General features: G+C 46.0%; 1 protein-coding gene across 9 annotated transcripts in view; it reads right to left on the minus strand.

Annotated features, from left to right (window-relative positions):
- Positions 1-22,067, minus strand: part of GRB10 (growth factor receptor bound protein 10) — a 182,446-nt gene that overhangs the window by 35,979 nt on the left and 124,400 nt on the right. For all 9 annotated transcript variants that reach the window (XM_046669594.1, XM_046669591.1, XM_046669592.1 and 6 more), the window contains 4 exons: positions 10,244-10,400; positions 3,164-3,279; positions 2,063-2,131; positions 235-372 (listed from right to left, as the gene is read on the minus strand). In XM_046669594.1, coding sequence (XP_046525550.1) covers positions 235-372; positions 2,063-2,131; positions 3,164-3,279; positions 10,244-10,400 — 480 coding nt within the window. The remainder of the gene's footprint in view (positions 1-234; positions 373-2,062; positions 2,132-3,163; positions 3,280-10,243; positions 10,401-22,067) is intronic.

Below are 22,067 nucleotides of genomic sequence, written 5' to 3' on the forward strand. Positions count from 1 at the left end.
GCCCAGGCTGCCAAGCCTAGGGGTGCAGGAGGGCTGCAGCCTGGAGGCCCCAAGGTCTGTTAGCACCTGCTTTCTTAGGTAGACCAGTAGGCCAGTAACTCTGAGCTTAGCTGTTACACAATTAGCTTAATAAGTTATCATGAGCCTGCAGGAGCCTAAGGTCCATTTTAAAATGCAACCCATGTTCACTCTGCACACTCCCAGCCTGGTGTGACTGGTGACTTTAAAACTCACCTTGGAAACTCCCTTTGTGGAGCAATAAAGGCCTGATCTCCGCAAACACACATACAGCTTTTTCCACGATTTCCTTCCCAGCTCTTTCACGTGCAAAAACCCTTGAATTTCAGGACAACTACTGGAGTTTAAAAAATTCTGTTGAAGAGCAAATTTCAAAAGTCAGACAATGCTGGCATAAAATAATTAAAGCAAATATGTTATTAGCATCACTGGCATTTTGATATTTTCTGAGTTACTAAAATACTCTTTTTTTGGTCAAACAGAGTTTTCAAGTGATATCTTTCCTTTCAGAAATCTTAAACATCCCATTAAATTGGTGTTGTCTAGAACATAATTAGTATTTAAACACACACAAGCAAATGGACCTTTCTAACATTGGCAAAAAAACACTAAGTCACATTTCCTTACAAGACAGTAGACTTCAGGATCCTGCCCTTTATTCTAGTTTTCCATAAAAGACATAATCTGAGTATTAGAGTTGGGGCCAGAGGAAGTGCCATTAGCAACGGCTTAGGAGCCCTGTGGACTGAGAGCAGGCATGTCACTGAGGCTTTCACCACCTGCCCCTCCAAATAAAACGAGTGCAAACAGTGTCTGTCTGCACCTGATTTCTCCTGGATACCTTGGGGCCAGCACACTGTCCCAGCTAACTCCTCCCACAGGCAGAATGATTTTCTATGGGAAAGAGAGGCCGAGAGCCAGGTCTGGGAGCAAGGCTGGGAAGATGACATTGGACTAGACAGAGAGGGGACACGGCTCCTCCCACAGGTGGGATGAGCCAGCTGGACAGTCCTGATGCACCTGGGCCAGTCCTGCTGGAGTCTCAAGAGATCATCGAGCACCCTCACGAACACACAAGCCGTCTCAAACCAGGCAACTGAAAAAGCCATCATGCCATCACTGTGCACAGGCCATGGCAACTAAATGTTGACAGCTCCTGCCAGAACAGGGAAACGGTGTGGTCAAGAGGGGTTCAGAAGGGACCACCAGAACAGAACTCATGCTAAAGCTCTCATCTTTCAGGAGGCACAGACAGACGTGGTGATCAACAAAGCAGAAAGAGAGGCTATGGGCAGAACCTTACAGAAACCAAATTTTAGCAGTTGCTCCTATACTTGACACCACCTGGAGAGTGGTGGTTGCCTTAGCAAATGGTTTATTCTTTCACTAAACCCGTTGCAAATAGACACAGTTTTAGGGGCGCAGCAGTAATATTCCCCTTTCTGTTCCCGATTTCCCTGGAAGAGCATGAGTCAGCAGTAAGCACAGAGAGACCTCTAGTGGCTCCCTCCACAGGAAGGGGCGTGGGGAAAGGCCAAGTTTTCTTAGAACAGACTTCAGAAAGCAGAGGCACAATTAAGACAGGTGTCCTCATTTTTAACGTGTAGTAAGTTACTTTTAAAAGGATTTTATGGCAACCCGATCACTGTTCACTATGAAGTGGACTCAGTCTTTCTGGAGAGATTTCCAAGAAGTCAGGCAGTGGCCTGTCCTGGGATGTGCACTCCAAGATGGGCGGGAGGCTGCTGGAGAACACGTGGCCTGCAGCTGCTCCATCCTGCCCTCTGGCCACGCACAACGATCCCGTCGCTGCTAAGCAGAGTAAGTTTATCTTGTTTAAAAGTGCTTGTTTCACTCTGAAGGAGCCTGGTTACACAAAGATTGCCCAAGTAAACATTTATTTCTGGTTATTCTAAACCCCATTAGGATCCAAGGCTAGCATGTGATTAGGAACGCAGTCACTTTGAGTTTTACAAGGCTGCCCTTACAGCCTGAAAGGACATCCACCCAGAAACTCCAGCAGAAGTCTGTTCTTGGCCAGTACCTGCAAAAGCTGGGTTTGACTGCCGTTGGACTGCTGGCACCAAGTAACCATCTGTTCTGGGAAGAAATTCTAAGGAAATGGAAAAGCAAATACGTTAAAGGTCAGATTAAAAGTGGGGAAAAGCACACTTATAGGTATGCCAGTACTAAAAACATTCCTACAGGTATGATTATGTATATTTGCATTTAAGATGAGGGTCCTTTTAATTTCCTTACCGCACAGTGGAAACACCTACTTCAAAAGGATGTATTATTTCCTTAAACGCTGAATTCAAGTTTGGAGCATCTATTATGTTTAATACGAAAATACGAAATCATGTCTCAAAGTATGTAACAAGGCAGAGGGCCACCACACAGCGGTGACTTAGTGACACAAGTGTGGCATGAGATAAAGAACACTGGAAACTAAAAGATGAGGCAGAGACATGTGAAAAAGCCTTTTCTTGTGCATTACCCAAGAATAGTTATCAAATTTCTTACTTTAAAATAAAACAAATACAGCAGCTAAACTATCAGAGCCAGAATTTGACACTGGGTCTTCTCCCCATGTCGCTGCGGCTCTGCCTCAGGATTCGGGATAGCCTCATGTGCTACGGCTGGTAAGAGGCTCCCTATCCTGATACGTCATAAGACAAGTGCCTCCCTCCCAAAAAAGGAGAGAAAAATCAAGGAGACTACTCAATACGCCTGGATATTGACTTCTTTTTCTTCCACAAATAATCACAAAATACTATTTGCTATTTACAGAGAATAATGAGTTTTATTCTACTATTTGACCAATTTGTTCCAATTTAACTGAGAACTTTCAAAATAACTTAGAAAGCCTGCCCCTCCTCTCTTGCAACGTAGACACTGACCCCCTTTCCCACTGTTAATATGGGGAGAAGGCTGTGGTTCCAGTTGCCCAGTACAAGGGCATCTACATAAGCATCAGAGATTGAGTTTTGAGCAAGGATTGCTTAAATAGCAGCTCAGATTCTCAATCCATCTGCGAACTCCTGCATCTCAGTCAGTTATTTTATAATCTGCTATTATTAAACCCAAGTATAAACTGCAAGATTTCAAGAGTTCCAAACCCCAAACCCAAAGAAATAAGACTCACCATAGGATTTTTAAAAAACTCATATTTTGCATAATTCTTCCTGAATAAAAATTTACTTTCACTTGCCATGGTGCTCTCCACCTGGACCACCAGCTCATGGTCTTCCAAACACCTTTCTGCAGAAGAAAAGCACGAGATGAAATCATGTGAGAGATGAAATAGGCAGCACCTTCAAGGCAGCTTTACAACCAACTATAAAATCTGGCTGACTTTCTGTTCTTTCAACATTGTGAGCGAAGATGAGGTCAAGAACTAAACTGAATTTAAATCTCTCTTTAATGCATTTCCAAATGCATCAGAGGTCTTAAGAAACGTAGTCTGAGGAATTCAGGTCAGTCCTTACTTTTATATACGTCTTCTCAATCTGGCATCGACAAAATGTTAGGGAGAGAGTCCATAAAGACTCCAAGCAAATGATTTTACCCTAAATTAAGCAATTTCAACTCTTGTAAAGAACATGGACTACAACAACGGGTAAAACATCCAAAGACAAAGAACTGGGGGGCAGGGGGCACTGAGCATGGAGGACTGAGTGGGGGGACGGGGGAGGCAGAAGCAGAAAGAAAGAGATGCTTTTGACTTCACAGAACTCAGCCGCCTGAAATGGTGCCAGGAATGAGAAACGGGAAGGGCATGCTAGGATCACACAGCTGTAGGAACAACTCATCTTTAATGCAGAAGTTCCACTACCCACACTCTAGAGTTGTTCTCATCCGCTGGATGTCAGGGTAGGGAAGAAAACACATATACAGCACTCACTCATGTGTGCTCACACACACACACACATACACTCCAGCGCATCTGAATTAGCAGCGTTATCTCCCTAAAAAGGCATTTCCCTCACTGTTTGAACACTCTGGTTTCACGTGGAGCACAAAGAACTGCTCTGCTCCGGTGGTGCTGACACCTCTCCCACGGGTCTCCTCAAAGACTGCTCTGACTGGGGGGCCACTGGGAACTACCCATACTAAATAATGGAATAAACAATACCAGCAAATGTATGGCAGCTTCAACATGTGACCTGACGCCAAAATGGTAGAGGAAGAGATACTACAAAATTGGCACAAAAGGGGGAAGTCGGTCCTTCAAAGCCTCTACCTCCTTTCACGCTGCTAGAGCTGAATCCTTAGAAAAGTCTCACCTCAAGGAAGAGGTGAAGTTTAGAGTGAATGCGTTTCTAAGTCAAAGCCATCTCAGAACGTGGAAGAAGATTATCTGTCTGCGGAGGACGACCGTCTCCAGGACGCTCGTCTGAGACGGGCCATGCTGGCATGCAGAAGCACATTCAGCCTTGGTTGTGATACCACAAGGAAAGGATTCCTTGGTAAAAATATATTTAAAGCCCAAATTTGCCAAGGAAAGGAACTTCCTCCCCATGACTGCCAGAAAGGTCATGGTACCACAGGGAGGGCCACCGGCATCACCCTTGAACTACGAACAGGTCCACTCGTCTCTGGCGGCAGAGAGAATTTGCTGGCAACACATGAACCAAAACACTGCCCTACGTTTCCTCATGACACAAGAGAAGAGCCATGCACAGCTTGAGCATGTGATTACAACTGTTACGTGTGCTTTCAAAAAAGAGGTTGGCTTAATGTCATTCATTTAAAATGGATTTTCCAGATGGAAAACAGATCAGTGACTTCCATTAAGATTTTTATTCAGAGAAAATATTTCTGTAAGTTATAGGGAAAAAAACAAGAATCCATAACCTGCTGATGGTTGGCGTATAGAATTAAAATTTTTTACCAGGTGAAATAAGGAGAAATAAAAAATTGCGGATGAAGCTACGTAAGATAGATGTCGAGCTCCGAAGAAAAAGGCCTTTTGTCTCCAAGAGTCCTGAGGAGAGACCCGCAGGACCAAGGGGAATCACCAGCTCTAAGGGGGCACAGGGCCAAGGCACACGCAGGCGCCTGTCCTCCCGGACAACCTCTTTCTGCCTCCCTGGGTCCCGCCCTGGCAAGATCCTAGGAAGACCATGCAGCAGCGTAAATAGGCTATGAAGTGTCCTGGGTGGTCAGACCCCAGGGCAGAGGGGGAGCAGGGAATCCATGTGTCTGAAAGGACCCCTACAGGCGAGAACAAGCGCTGCTGCCCCAATTCCCTGTTCTGTACCCATAGCCAGGCAGGGGACAGCAGACAGCAGTGGGGTCAGGAAGACCGATCCCAGAGATTCAAGAGCTGTCTTGTCTCAGTCTGCCACTGAATGTCCAGAGCACCAGTTGTCACAGCTGTCAAAAAGTGACCCTAGAAACATCAGTTCAAAGCCCCTTTTTCCAGTTCTAATTTTCTCTACGATTCTAAATACATGTATTTTCAAATGACCTTAATAATTCTATTAAACGATCACATTGCCATCTATAAACTTCCTATTATTACAACGCCCTGAAGTAAAACTGGAACATTACAATTCGTCAGGATGTTCCAAAAGGACTTTTCTACAAATGAGTCAGACATCCCTCCAAAGATAGTCCTACTTTTCAAATTTCTGAAACAAAGTCCAGCATCTACGCCACCACCCTATGCCACAGGAAAAATATTTAAAAATCAGACAACTCAAAAAAGCAAATCTTACTTCTATGCCTTAAAATGTGCAGTAGACACACGACTCCTAAGCAGAAACCTGAGCCGCCCAGGCGGGCATCAGCGTCCCAGCGCACTGCTCCCCATTTCCAGGCCCACACAAAGCCCCGTGCAGTCACCCAGCACAGCCTATCTTTTGCAGAGAACAGAGCTGGCTGTCAATGAGCACTTCACAGCTGCCCAGGGCTTTGCCAGACTGTGAGAAATTGTGAACAGGGTCATCGGCGAGATAACAAGCCCACAGAAAACATGCCTGATGTCTAGATATGCCTGCCTGATAAGCGGCCCTCCTTCTATTTCTATATTTCACTGAGGAAAGGATGTCATTTTGGTGCCTCTCAGACGCAATGACAAGAAGACAGAGACGGAGGAGAACCAGCTGTGAAGGCCCCTCTGAGCACCAAGCACAGACGAGGGGCTGCTGCTGCTCCTTCAACACCCGTCTCCACGCCCAGATGTCAGCGTCCGAGGGGTCAAGGCCGAGTCCTCAAAGGGTGACTGTCACACCTTTCTCACCTGACCAGGAACAAACACAAAACTGAAAACAACCCAAGAAAGAGCTTGTGCTTTCTCTTAAGATGTTTCTACCTAATTCACATGACAATAGAATGCTCCAAATCCTCGAAGTTCACAGGACCTGGCTGCAGCTCCTCACTTCACTGTGCTCCAGGACCACGCTGCAGACTCTCCTGGCCACCTGTCCCGATGCCTGCGCTCACTCAGGCCTGGGTGTGGGAGCCCCCATGCTCCAGGGATGGAGTTTATCTGTAGTGGCATTTTCAAGTTCATGGGGGTACCAGGAAGCTGTTCTGCATGCCAAAGTCTGTTTTTCGAAATTCCTTTAAAAAGTGGTTTGTTTACTTGATAGAGCTGCAGGCTGGCTGTGTCACATCCCTCTGTCCTCTACGCGTGACGGGTCCTGGCTGAGGTGAGCCTTGGAGACCTGCAGCTCACTCGCGTGTGTGGGGAAGACAGAATGGCAACAGCTTCCAAAGCCACTGCCCCTCTCCGGCCCCAGGGCTGGACTTGGCGGCTGTGGAGTGGCCTTGGTCAGGGACAGTGTTCCCATGGCTAAAAGCTCTTCACAAATACTAAAGCCAAAACATGCCCAACAAGCAGGCCTTGCGGGGCGTGCTGACATTAGAAGAGATCACTAAAGGGACAGATAGCACCCTGGAGGGGGCCCTGGAAATCACAAAACAGAGAATACGCTCAGCTACGGTCACTAAGGGCTTTGCCTCTCAAGGCCAGGGCTTGGCCCCAACTTTTAAAACTATCTCAAGTGGTAAACGACTTCAAGAGTTGACACTGGGGATGAGGAAGGGTCATTTGCCCTGGCTCTGGCAACAAGCGCAGTTCAGAGAGGGCAGGGAATTTCCCACCAGTCAGAGATGGTGTCCCTCAGAATGCCAGCAGGTTGCCACTGTTCCTGTTCCTCCGTGACTATGATGTTCCTGCCAACGACGGGGCTTGGCACCCTCGTGGGGCTGCTGGAAGCTGTGGAAACTCAGACACATGCAGGGTCTCTTACTGAAAAGGAAACCACCTCGTAATGGCTATCTTGAGACTGTCTCATCTTTTTAAAATCATCACTCATTTCTGCGGGTGGGAAAGGTTTAATGTTGTTAAGGATCTAATATTTTCGCTGCATAGATCAGTATAGTAATTGTGCTCTGAAATCCTCAATTTCTGAGGCTACTCATAGACTAAAAATGCCCTTGGAATTAGCTCACTTATGGCCTCCGTTATTGGGGGCTGGGGTGACCATCTCCCTTAAGAGCTGCCTTATGGATCTGCAAGCAATGCCTACCTTTTGCCAAAGCCACGACCCTTGTGTTTGTGCAGGTGCCCATCATATACCATATGATACTCCAACATATACCATAAGAGAAAATGCCTTCCTAAAAGGGGCTATCAGTGATGGGGACGTGGGGCTGGATGGTTCTGCCCTGAGACCAGGGGGCGCTGACTGTGTGTGCCAGGGGAACAAGGAATAGAGCAGAACATTATCCAGCAAGGAATTCTGCAAAAGGCCAATATACTCAAACTCATTCTCAGGGATTGAATGCTGAAACACCAAGGGCTTCTCTGAAAAGCAGCCGCCCCCACAGTGCCTACCTCACAGGTGGTGTGGAACAGGGTCCTGTATCTTCCCTTTTCACACTACTGGGTGTCTGACAACTGGATGCTGGTGAATAGTGGGAAGACTAGGACTTTCACCTAAACAGAAACTCAACCCATTAAAAAAAAATTAACTGATAGGCTTGTATCACAAACAGAAGGACAGGCAGAGAAGATACAGTGACAGGACTGCAAGAGGCTCCTTGAGAGCAGTGGAAGGTTTCCGTGGGCGCTGACCTTACAGGACGGCCTCGCATGGTGGTTCCTAACCTCGTAAGTCCTTTACAGAACCCAGGCATCAGCAAACGTATTCACTTGCTGCTAACGAGAAAGGAGCTGGTGGGAGAAGGGACTCAGGGAGAGTCTTCGACGGGGACTCCATGCATCTGTGATTAACTGCATTAATTCCTCTCTGTCAAACAGGGTCCAAGATTTGATCTAAATGCTTTTTCTTTTTTTTGTCATTTCACTTTCTCCCTTGCTTTTTTCCCCCTTTTTACTTGATTTCATAACAAAGTACTATCCCCTTTACAGTATGTTAAGTGCATCTGAGAATAAGAGAAGGAATAAAGAATATAAATATTACATCCCTAAGAACACTGTGTGTACATGTGCATTTCTTTTCCAACTCCCTCAGAATAAACTGTTTCTCATATGGTCGATCATTTCCAAAGTTTTAACATATATCATTTCTTTATCTACTGTACGATGTTCTAGAAGCAGGCACTACCACAAGAAACACTGGAATTGAAATTTCTCAGTCATTAGATGTTAAATTTTTTCTGTGTATCTGTCCCCATTTTATATTTCTCTCAGTCTGTATAATTATATTCATGTATTATAATATTTGCAGAGGTCCTTTCACAGTTCCTTTCAAATTAAGAGACTATTCAGACCTTTGAAAGGACTTTCCACAATATTCGTGTCCAACTATGCAGACATGTTTTTAAAGTTAATTCTATATATGTGTGTGTGTGTGTCTATGTATGTATATATGTGTGTATACATATAGGTGTATATATGTGTAGTGTGTGTATACATACATACTTGCAGGCTTCCAACTATTGTTTAATTTCCAAGTTACTCATGTGTCAACAGATGCTTTTGGTGGCCCTATCAGACCACCGTAGGATCCATTCATGGATGTCCCAAACTGGAGCTAGACAGTCAGTCTCTGTGGAAGAATAGTGTCACCAGTCGCTGTGCTGTGGCACCACTGAACGCACCTGGCAGCAGAAGGCTACTAGTGACAATGGAGAAAGCGTATGGTGACACACAAGCACTCTGGAGATTGACAGAGATGAGAAAGAAATCGGAAAGTCTTCTTAATGCTTACTCTAAAACTCACGCCATATGTCTGACGGTACGGGGGAGCTAGCACACAGTGACCAAGTGATGCCCACCCAGATTTACACTGCGTCACTTAGGCTTATATTGTACAACAGCAGCTGAAAGAATGCTATTTAGTTAAGTGAATATTCCAGACCTAGAGGTTTAAATTTGATTTATTAATCTTTCAAAAAGATTCATGAGAAAAATTTAGAACCATGGGAAAAAGGTTACAATCTGTGTAGTTTTTCTCTCCTTCACAACATGGAAGAGATAGCTGTTGATTTAGAGAAAATTCTTGTTTTAAATATGTACCTAGGATTTTGAAAGCATCATACTTTATTCAAAAGAATTTAAACAAAAGTCTGAAAAGCTTCTTTACCTGAAATAGACCACCTGAGCAAAAATCCAAGAGAAAACAAAACCTCAACAAGTTCTGTAAATAGTACATATTTCAAAATATCCTCTTGTCCTCTACACACAACCCACATGCACGCACACACACGCTTTCTGGGAAAGCATTACAAACCAGCTGAGATACACTGTAAGACTCCAACTTAGACAAAATTGCTTAACAGTGCGCTGTGATTCCCAGTGGGCCTCCCTGTGCCCTCACACAGACCGTCAGCATGGCTCCCCTACTCCTGTCAGGTGGATGAGCTCCTCTCTGCAGAATGATGCCAGAATCATGCAAGGGGCAGGCTCCCCCCACCCCCAACAACAGGTGTGCAGCAAGCCCCACACGCTTCTTGCAGTCAGGTTCTCCAGCTAAATCAATCCCAGGGAGAACGAGAACCTTCTCACTGTGTCTGAGCCCTTGGGAAGGTACTGTTCAACCACCAAAGAGCAAGATTCTGAAAGCACCAGAGTAGACAGGGCTGGAAGGGAGGGAGGTGAAACTTGAGGAGAAAGAGAAGAGGCAGGAGCATGGAGGACAACACAGAGACTGCCTGCTATTCTGGCAGGGGACACTGTGGTGACACATTTGGCAGCCGTGGTCTTCATCTGATTGTACACTGAGCACCTCCAGGTGCTGTTCCCTACCTAATCCCAGGTGCGGGTGGTGTTCCACTAGCGTCCAGCTGTTGTCATCCACACAGTGACTTCTGTAAACCAGCAACTGGCACAGGTCCCTGGCTGTCATGTCTGCTAGAATCTCCACCACTTTGCTCGTCCCATCTTCACTAAAGACTTTAACATCCTGTAACACATAAAGGTAACACTTACAGATGAACAACTTTGGGTTTTAAAGAAATAAAAACTGAAACAAAATAAAAGAGAAAAAGTAAAGACAACAGTGCTCCAACACATGGATAACTTTTCTTCCAGCAGCAAGTAACTGCCAGCAGCAGGTATGCAGGACGAGTACTGTCGACTTTCGCTCTGTCTTGCCCTCTCCTACCTCGGATGGGGCTGAGCATGTAGTTACAACATGACGTTCTTAAAATGCCCAGGACACCTCAGGGGACGCAGAGCACAGCCAAATCAGAGTGTACAAGCTGCTTCTCAACAACCTGTCTTAGGAAGCGACAGAATTCATTTAAACTACTGCTGGTGGTCTTGGGTTTGGACATTTTGGTTGAATCAACTGTGAAAACAAAGGAAGCAACAGAAATCCTAACTTTTGGTGACTCCACCTGCTCTCCATTCCTAGGATCCAGGGCGCAGTGGCCAGCACCCACTGCCTCCTCACACCCCACTCATCTCACGTTCATTTAGGCTTAGGAAGAAGCTGAGAGAATTTAATATGAATAGGCTGAAATTTAAAATATTAAAAAGAAGAGCATAGTAAGAACTCAGTCACAAAATTCTTTGGCCCCTTCCCCCGACAAAATTACAAGCAAGCTTCATTTTCCTGGGACTGATCAAAGCCATGACAAATGAATAGCCCCTGGGCAAAGGGACAACCCAGCAGAAATCCAGATCATCAGTAGAGCCTGCCCCTCTGCCTAGCTACAGAACCAAGAGGGATGCTACCTTTGGAAAGAACGCATGATGCTTTAAAAAAAATCTTACCTCCACAGCGTGGAAAAAGCAGTCAGAAGAACAAGATGGCATTTTAAATCAAGATTGTCTCTTGAAAGGGAGTTAGTTCCTGGCCTCTCCCTACCGTCCCTGGTAGGCTGGGCACCCCTCCGGGAGCTGGCCCACCAATGGCTGGCTGTGGGACGGAGGAGCCCTGGCGGGCAGGCTGTCTCCAGGCAGGCAGGGAAGCTGCTCGCAGGCTGCCTTAGGCTCGTCCTCTAGGTAGTGGATCAAGCCATGCTGGGCAGACCAATCAGGTCCCTCCCTGAGCCTGATGCAATCGCTCCCCCTCAGGCTCCACACTTGAGAAGTGTGCGAGCCCTGCGAGGTGGAGGTGATGACAACATGACAACAGCAACACAAACTCAGATCAATACGCCAGAAAAATCTCTGCTAATTTTTTCCAGTGGCGGTGAAATAACAAGCAGGACACCCAGAGCCTGAGCACATGTGTTCTCTGAATTCAGGCCTGTCTGCCAAATCTCTTGAAAATCTCTGTCCCTGCACCTCATGCTGTCAGTTGCAACTTCGGAGCCGGAGCTCCCTGTGGCCTGTGAGTGTCAGCTGGTCATATAAACTGGCTCCAGCTCTCCTGCTCTCTTTCAGTCCCCTTTCTGGTGTTTTTGACCAAGTGCTCACTTTGTCTGAACATCTATTTCCACTGAGAGGAATCTGGCAGGAGAAGGCGAGTTGCCAGCATGAAGTCCCAGAGGGATGGCACCATCCCGTAAGGACCATCCCCAACCCTCCCCCAGCTCCTGGTCAGCAAGGAGTTAAAGCTCCCAAGCCCTGAGCTCTGAGTTCAGAGGCTTGGCCGACAGCAGCTGGAGGCTACACAGCTCTCCAGGTAGGCGGGGTCACCACCCCTGCCTGCTGCCTCTCAGCCAGCACCCCCCAGAGAAACCATGCCAGGACCAGGACAGGGTTAGGACTTAGGGACCTGCTTTCAACTCACTTCACTTTTAAACAAATCCACCCATCTATTTTCTGAAATTTACGTTTCACTCAACGAAAGTTATACTCCTACAAAATAAATTAAATATTCAAATAGAGCCAACACGACTGAATCTATAAAACGAAATTTAATCTAAACAAAATATGTCTCTGGTCTATAGGTAAAAACTTTTAAAAGAATGTGTTAACATAAAAGAAAAACAAATTTAGAAAACGCAAGTGAATTCATATAATTCCTTATACATCTGCTAATTATATTATCAACCACGTCTTCTATACATAGAAGCATAGTTGCTTTCAACTACCAAAATCAGCATGTTCCTAATTTTCCTTCTTTCCTAAGTTTTTAAATAAGGTTATCTGTCATTACAATGAACATTATCCTCTCTAGGAAATTTAAATTATGTTGAAGTGTAAATACACTCTTCAAGTGCATTTATCACTTTTCCTGCCCCAAATCAGCTGTGGCACCAGCGTTTAATCTTCTTTCCAGCCCCACTGCATTTTTCTTCATACTCTCTCCTCACCTCTCTGTGGCTCCACAGCCATGCCCCCAAGGGCCTATATATATAGTCTGAGTATTAAAAGCTAAGATTTATGGTCTTTGTCATATGGCCACGTCCACTGCTTTCCGATTACCAGAGACTGCCAGGCTGGCGGGACCTGCTGGCAGCCAAGTGGGCAGGGAAGCTGGGACTCTGCTGCAGGCCGTGGCGGGCACAGACACAAAGGGAAGCATGCTCTAGTGACAGGACCTCGAATCCCACACAGCTGCCCACCTGGCCCCTGACCCACACTCTCCAGCTACCTCCCCAAACTCACTGGGCCTGCTGACCACAGATGAAACAAACCCTCAAGACAGAAAACCAAGAAAGCCACTGCCTAGCACTCTCAAATTGGGTACATGTTTGGAGTTACAGATGAGAGTATTTCTAATGAATATTTAAGGCAAAAGGAAAAGCCTACTGGAACAGCCAGCTAGCTACCTGTCACCATGCTTTTAAAGCCAGAAGCTCTGGAAGGAGCATTTTGCACCACAGTAACTGCCCCTTGAGTCACTACGTGCGCAGAGCTTGGGGCTCATTCTGGAAGCAAAGAACGGTTTCCATCTCAGCCTTCAGCGCAACAGGCCTGAGCCAAGGGTTGCTGGGGAGCAGCCTGCGGCCCCCAGGTAGATGCTTGAGCGTCTTGCACTGGGCGGGACGCAACAGGTCCTCTTGCACAGGCCAAGGCCTCTGTCTCACCGCAACTCACGGTTGGGCAGGAAGATCTCTACTCAGGCTCGTATTTCTCCAGGGTATAACTTATCCAAGGAGCCCACAGATCTGGGTAATGCCAGGATGGGGGAGAACTCAGAAAGCAGACCCTAGTGCCAGCAGGGCTCAGCCACTTCCTGGCTCTGTGACTTCAGGCAGGTTATTAACTACCTGAGACTCACTTTTCCCTTCTGTGCCATGGCTGTTGCTCTGAGAGGGAGTAATGTGAGCACAGTGCTCTGCATGTGGAAGTTAAAGCATCATTTATGACCTCCCTTGCCATAGGGTGGGGGTTCTGCTTAGGTGCTCTAGAATCAGATTGGCCTGCAATCTGGCTTCATCACTAGCTAGCTGTGGGAACGTGGCTGAGTGACCCAGCCTCCCTGTAAGTCAGTTTCCTCCTCTGTAAAACGAGGGTCTGTAAGTAGCACTGCCTCACAGTGTGGGCCTGGCATGAGCTAACGAGAGCCACTCTTGAAAAACTCTCAGCCCCCTGTGCCTGCCCCCTGGCGTGTGCTCAGATGCAACTTGGAGCTGGGAAGACGGCAGGCTCCTGCTGAAGGCCAGCATACACCAGGGAAGGGGGCGGCCTGGGACTCTGACGGCCACTTACAACTCAGCTTTGCAATTCTGAGAAAGCAAACGTCATGACCAGTAAGATGCAGCGGGAACAGTTCAGTTGGAAAAGCCAATCCTTGAATCCTCAATATCCTTTTCTCCAGTGCAAACTAAGTAGCTAACTGCTTTAAAAAATAAAACACTAATATTAAAAAGAGCATAATCATGTCAACAGCACAAGGCTCTTTCTTTTCACAGTTGGTGGGGGAGGAGTGCTTTGCCAAGTTACCCAGCCCCCTAACTGGCAAGGTACCACAGCTGGTTATAAAAGTCCTGATGTGCTAACAGAATGTTCCATCCTCCCAAGGCTCTGCTGTCACTTCTTATACATTCATTCTACAGAGTGAGAAGCAAGAGCTTAAATCTTTCCAAACCTAAAGGAAGGTCATTAAGAATAATTAGGGTTGAAGTTACATCATCTCCATGGCCCCAAACTGCACTCTGGGGAGCCTGGCTTTTTGTCTCGGTGTCCCCAGCAGGTAGACAGTGGGGGTCACCTCCTTGCTGTCAGTCTCACTTCTGCTTTGTGCCCTGGACACACTTGCTGGCTCACTTGCAGGCTCAGGGAATCTCATACTGAATTCAGAAGACCTCTTGACTTTGGCCGAGATCATCTTGTAAAAATAGAAAATGAGGCACTCTTCACTCTCTGCCTCCCCAGAGCCGTCCGGAGTGTAGGACGTGCCTGGATGCACCCGGCCTCCAGGTGCGAGGACTGAGCAGAGCAGAGGAGGCCCCGCAAACCCTTGCACAGAAACCAAGAGAGCTGGGAGGGTCTGAGCCTGGAGCTCTCGGGCCAGCTTTGTCTTAGTTCTTCATCTTCCTCCAACTTACTTCTTAGTTCAAAGCTCTACTAGGTCTGTTGAAATGCATTTTTCAAAATGAGGACGTAAGCTGGAATTTTCAGTAAATCCTGAAGCTTTCTGTAAATACTCGGAGGTAAACACTTAAGAGAAGCCAGGTGGTAATCCAAGGGCCAAAAGGGGGCATCCATCAGCGGAAGGTCAAGATCAAAAGGGAGAAAAGATGGCTGAGGACAGGAGGTGGGACGTGCTGATGGAATCTTGTTCTGGCTGGGGCCATGAGGAAGAAAAGCAGGAAAGTCAGCAGCACTCAGGCAGGCAGAGGGTGCTACCTGTGAGAGCCACAGTGGCCACGTCAGGGCCCAATGTTAACTCCCTCTGAGGCAGACGCTGCTGTCCTCTGACCAGATGAGCAATGGAAGTCTCAGGAAGGCAGAATAGCTCGCCAGAATCAAGGAGATGGAGGCTGCTGGGGTCAGGATTTGAATCCAGGGCAGCAGGCTGCTTGCCTTTCTTCTCTGTCAGCAAGATGCTTCTAGGCACTAGAGAAACCTCCCTGTCAGGTGGGGTCCAGGCTTCCCAGGAACTACATGACAAGGCTTTTGATTCTGGGGTTTAGTTTAGTTTAGTTTAGTTTGAAGCCCTAAACTGGGCAGGCCTAGGAAGTTTGGAGGAAATGAAATTTACTTCAGACCAGGGCGGAAGCAGGGTTAGGCTAGGTCAGTTTTAGTCAAAAAGAATGTAAGTCTACAGATTTTTCTCAGTTCTGCTCTAAATTAATAGTGTTACTTGGAGATAATCAGGAATGACAACTGAGGCTGCAACACTTAATTATATGGCTCTATTCACCATAATCGGAACATACATCATGATCCTGGTCAATTACACTGACTGAGACTTACTTAAAAAAATCTTCATTATAATCTTTTGATTTCAAAGTTTTCAGTGAGAATTAAAAATATTTTAAGTCCTTGAAAATCCTTTCTAAAGGAGTTAAAGTTCCAAAAATAATTTGCGAAATAGTTCTTGAAGGTCAACCATGGTTTTCAGAGTTCTGAAAGACTTCGCTCATGGGGCGGTTCTCACAGGCTAACGAGGCAGGCGACGAGGTTCAAAGCAGCATGCCTCTGTTTTATACCAGACAGACAGACTGACTTAGAAGAATTAATTGTAATTTGCTCATCTGCCTTTTTTTAACTTTTCTAGAATGAATACGCATAGCCTGTTATTTTGACAATAGCAACTTTTGCAAAGTGATATCTTTTTATAGAAAATAAAAATAAGTGTCATTTTAAAAAGATTTCCTTTGGTGACTGAAGATGAGCAAAGAGAAGAAATCATGTTATGAAAGGCTGTGGGCAGCGGCTGCCCGCCCAGGTGCCCTGCTCGGGCACTACCCTGAGAAAGGCCTGACGTGGCCTGAAGGTCCTCAGAGTCCCTCCCAAAAACAGTGCAGGGTCTCCTGGGAGTTGCTGTTCTTGGGGGCTCAGATTCCAGAAGGGGCCCAGTTACTCTGCTTTACAGTTAATTAGAAACATTTGTTTTCAGACTTGACTTCTTATTCAGTACATATTTGGGGGGAAACTGATATTCAAAAGGCAGCTTGGCTCTAAATGCTGGAGATCTACAGATGAGTCATGTGCAGTTATTTAAATTTCCATTTTAATCATCTGTGGTCACAACAGTGGCAGGTCCAGGCACTGAAGGACGTGCTGGCGGAATGACCATGTCCTCGTGGGTAACCCCTACAGTCGTGACATCCCAGAGGGGGCTTGTGGCATATTCTGTGGCCACTGTGGGACCACGTCAGCTTTTCTGCAAGGCAGAACATTTTAGCACTGCACGGCATGCCTCCTTCCAGAAGGTGTCGAACTTCAAAAGAACATGTAACTCATGACTGCATTCTATGTCGAGTTAGAATTTATGTATTTTCCCGTGAGTCACACATTGCCCCAAAACTGGACCAGAAAGAGAATTTTCATCCTACTTATTCTCAAGTCTACGGGGACAGTCAGCATTCTGTTTTTTTCTCTAGCTTATTTGGTGTCTAGATAATCTAACGTTTTCCCTTTTCTTCTGCTGTCTCACTAACTATATCTATGACACCAAGGAGTATGGGCAGAAGTTTTCCTAAGTCGGAATTAACTTTTGGACTATTGCTTCCTACTGCCTATTCTTCTATGTATTCCACTGAGCTTAATTATTTTTTTCTGTAGATGGACAGAAAGTATGTGCATGGTATGGGCAGGGCAGGGCCTCTGGAGTCTTCCATTCTCAGCTTTGCCAGATCCCAACTCTACAGGGCTGAGGGAAGGTGCTCCCAGTTCTCTGGGCATCAGTTTCCTCGTAATCGACACTGGCATGACACCATCTAGTCTGCAAGGCTACTCACGTGGGCCCCTGACCAGGTCCCTGCCAATCAAGAGGGCCCATCATTGTTGTCATGGGAACGTCTGTTTGCCTTTCTTCCTCTTGGAGCTCCTGGAAAGCAGGGTCACACTTCGTTCATTATTCTTGGTTCTACCCTGCTCAGCTGGTCATCTGCTTGGTGAATGAACCCTGGGGACAAGTTGCTTGCACCACTTTTGCTACGCTTTTTTGTCCTAGTCAAAAAAAATTTGGCTGCGAGCTCCATTAGAAACCATAGCTGCTTCTACTCTGCAGCAATGTCCTCCTGGTGACTCTGCAGAACTTCCTTCAGCCCTACATCAAGAGTGTGCTGTCTGCAAAGCTCCCCTCTAGTTTTCAGGACCAGGTTTTAGGAGCTGAGGCTGTTGGGAGCATGCAGAGGGTATGCAAGTCTCTGGGCAGAGTGCCTCGAAATGCGACAGACGTCCTGTCTGCCCGTCGCCAGCGTAACAAGGGCATAGTCATGAGAACTGTGAAGGGTGGTTAATTTACAACATGAAAGGAAAAGGACTTTATTCAAGGTGGAGTCGGCTTGGGGGCCATTGCTCTTTTCTGTGTGTAAGGACAATGTCGGCAGCTCCCAGGATGTCCGAAGTTGTGAGCAGGCAGGAGGACCACATAAAGTGGAAATTCCTGACATACATATATGCACACATATACACAAACAGATACATATACACACATACATATACACATGCATACCTACACACACAAACACATACAGACACATATATTAGTTTTTTATTATAAAAATAAGTTTTCATTGTAACGTATTTGGAAAATACAATAAGGGACAAGGGAAAAAAACCTGATAATCACCGACCATTCCCGGATTCACTTTTAAAACTCTAGACTATGCCCTTCCAGTATTCTTTTGCACATCTATTTATAAATAGACATACTGACATAACTGGGATCATACGGCATAGACAGTTTTGCAATCAGGCTTGTGTAGCTTCACGTTACACCACAAACCTCTCCCAGGTCATTGTTTCTTTGATGTTTTAATGACTTCAAGGTATTTCTTCACACAGTTGTATCAAACATGATGTATTTCCCAATGCCGTCCATTCCAGTGGATTCTAGTTTTTCATTCTTATCAACAGTGCTGCTTGTCATATCTTTGTACATGAGTCTTACTGTGTGTGTTTAATAATTTTCTTAGGATAATGTCTACATCAAATTTTATTAAAATATGACTCTAATAAGGGGAACATTTCCAACAGAGATGACTGCCTGACCAAGTTTTTGGTAGAATACTATTCCTTAAAATTGAATTTGTTAAGGAACAGAATGGAACTACTGGCATGTCCATTTAGCATCTCTGAATTCCTTACTTAACATTAATAAAGCACACTCTCTGTGCAGTTCCCATTCCTCTGAATATACAAGCTTCCCCCCCTGTCCACCCCTAAAATTATCTAAAAGCCTCAGTTATAGAGAGAATTTCTGATTCAACAGGGAGAGCATGGACTTAGAACCTGCTAGTCCTGGATTCAAACTCCTGCTAACTGCTTGCAGCGTGAGCCCCCCCTTCTGACTGCTGACATCCTCAATGCCAAAATGGGGCGACTGTCACATAGGCTTACATTGGGTGTCACATAGGATACTGCACAGAAGTCCCTATTGCAGAGTAAACACTCAATAAGAAATCATTCCAGACAGACTCACTTGACTTGTCTTCTCCTTCTTGGGGGGCATTACGTACCTAAAAGGCAAGACTCAACATGAGCTCCAGGATCCAGACCCCACGCAGTGTCAACTCAGGAAGAGTGTGTGCCTGGGCAGAAAGAGCTCATCCTGAAGTTCTGCTCCACAGACGTCTAAGGGGCTTTAAACTGTCTCAGCTTTAAATACTTGAAAACCCAGCAATTAGGACTTTGTTTTGTATTCAAAGAAGCTAAAGCCTATAGTGAGCAAGGCAGTGATGGTTCCTGAGGAGAGGAAGAGGCTCTCATCGTGCCCCCATCCATCGTGGCTCTACAGAGCTCTCTGTCTCAGAGCAGGGGTTGACCAGATGACTCCAAAGGCTTCCTAATTCAGGGTCGTTAACAGTTCTGCTGGGGGCAGCTGCTGCTTTTGGTGGCAGGTCCCCCTGCAACATGAATAACGGGCTGAAGCCTGCAGCGCATGCCCAGCTGGATCTTTCCATTGTGATCGGAGCTACAGTGGGAGCGCACCCCTGCAGCCAAGCCCTTCCTGGAGCAGCACGTGTGTCCGTGGAACTCACTGCACTAGAGCTGCAAACGTGCAGCTTGAATGCAAATCCCATTTCAGCAGTGAATTTTTTAAATGATATTAAGGAATTAGGTGTAATATGGCATTATGGTTCTGGTAAAAAAAATCTATGAACTTTTACAGAAGCAGACTAAAATACTTACAAATAAATGATATTGTTACACGGGACTCTTGTCAAAACAATACATACAAGGGAAGTCAATGGGTTGTGGCTGGGGTAAGACATGTTGTGGGTTGACGGTTGTGGGGTTGGGTGAGGGGCACCTGGGGTTCATCACTGACTCTGTCTTCATAGAGAAAGGCCTAAACATTCCTTGGGTCCCTTTATCCTTGTGTTGCTAGAAGAAATAAAGCATATTATAAGACTTTTCTTGCCTAATCTATTTGAGGAAGTGAACTGACTTTTCTCTTACAGATCATAAAATTCAGTGAAGAAAGCAATACTTTTTCACTGGTTCCCAATGGGGACTTGAGGAAGGTGGATTTTGCCCCCTAAGGGACATCTGACAATGTCTGAGACATTTTTGGTTGTCACAACTGGGGTGTATATAGGGGTAGAGCCCACTACTGGTTTCTTGTGGATAGAGGCCAGAGATGCTGCTAAACATCCTACAGTGCACAGGACAGGCCCTGCAACAAGGGATTATCTAGTCCCAAGTATCAATAACGCTGACTGCTTGCAGAGGATGGGAAACCTCATGCTAGGAAGCAAGGAAGCATGTTGATGGGGACATGTCCAAGGAAAAAGGAACCAGCCTGAAAGGGGCTTCTACCAGCCCCACTGGGACAATATGAGCATCAAAACAAACAAGGATTGCAGGAACTATAAGGCATGGAATAAAATAATAATTAATGTGTCCTTACTGACAAATAAAAATACACGTCCATGAACAGCAGAATGCCAATTAATAAGTGCACGATGATGGAGCTAGAAAAACCAGACAGGCATCATCCATACACCACAAAACCAGTCAGTGAAAGACTGATGTAGACAAGCATATTGACACAGTCTCAACTTACCTTTCTTCAAATTACTTCCTAATTACAAAGGGAAAAATAGTCTCTTTACATGAAGAAATTGAGTAGACAACAACATCTTAACCCAGCAAGAAATATCAACATCGGCAATAACTGGACAACCAATGTCATGAGCTTCCTGAAGTGAAGCCCAGAAGACACGGCCTCCCTTCCTGCGATCTTCCCACCACGTCCAACCTGATGGGACCCCGAGGAGACTCCCCACAAACCTAACTGGGTCCTTCAACAAGTGTCTACATCACGAGAGGCGTGGAAAGGCCAAGGAGTGCTCCACATTAAAGGAGATGAGAGAGACCGTGGAACTAGCGCAGACGGTGGTCCCAAACCAGTCCACGACCCAGAAAGAGAGAACGCCAGAAAGGACCCCACAAGGACAATTAGGGGATCTGAACAAGGTCTATCGACTGGATACTTGCACTTTGTTAATGTTAACTATCCTGGTTTCGGTAATTGTACTGTGCTGTGCTCCCTGTTTTTAGGAAATAGACACTGAGGTATTTAGGGGGTAAAGAAAGGACTTGTTCACAAATTAGTCTCAGATGGTTCAGAGAAAAGAGCAGCAATATATGTGTGTATCTAAATATATATCTATGTGAATACAAATCTCTCTCTGTACATATATGCAGGGGCAGTGAAAAAGATTTAAAATGTGACAAAATGTTAACAATTAGGGAACCAGGGTAAAGGATCTACATGAGTTCTTTGTATTATTACTGCAACTTCTGTACAGGTTTGAAATTATTTCAAAATTAATAGTTTAAAAACTCACTTTGTGTGAAAATAACAGAATGTGGGCCCCTCCTTTCGTTCAGCATTTCACTGTGTCTTATCACACTGTCAAACCTCACCCACAGGACAGAACTCATGAAGATGACAGCGAGAGGGCTTGTTTGGTTGCCAGCTTTGCCAGCAGCGCCTCTATCCCTTTTCCATTAAACCTCTGCCTTCACTGCCCAAGATATTTAAGATCCAAAATACACAGGTACTGGGTGCTTCAGTCCCAACTGGGGCTGAGCAGAATATCCTAAAAGAGAGGGTGGTGCTCTGTTAGGTCAGCCCCTGGAAATGGGCCCTGTACAGGTGTGCTCCTGCACCTGCCCCAGGAGGTCCCACAAAGCTGACCAGCTCAGGGGCCCGCGTCCTGCACCCTTTGCTCGGTGGTTACACGATGAGATTTGGAGATGGGGAAGTGACTTGGCGCCTCCCCTCACTGCCTTCTCCTTCCCTCTTGTATCTGAAGGTCACCCCGTCAAAAGCAGTTTCCCCTAAACAATCTGAACCTCATCGACTAAAATGGGTCTACCTTCATTCAATGTATTATCTTTCTCAGGACAATTTATACTTCATGTCTTATCTCAAAGTGTGCAATTTATTCATTGATATCTGGCGAGCAAAAGTAAGCAGCGCAGGTCTTACTGTTATTTTGGGGCAGGGGAGCTTCCAGCAGCCTCTGTAAGGCAAGCTGTGCCCCCAGAGCAGCAGCACTACGTCAGAAGAGCACATCGTCAGCCACTACTCAGACCCCTG

Source organism: Equus quagga, chromosome 8, assembly GCF_021613505.1.
Source record: "Equus quagga isolate Etosha38 chromosome 8, UCLA_HA_Equagga_1.0, whole genome shotgun sequence".
Lineage (NCBI taxonomy): Eukaryota > Metazoa > Chordata > Mammalia > Perissodactyla > Equidae > Equus > Equus quagga.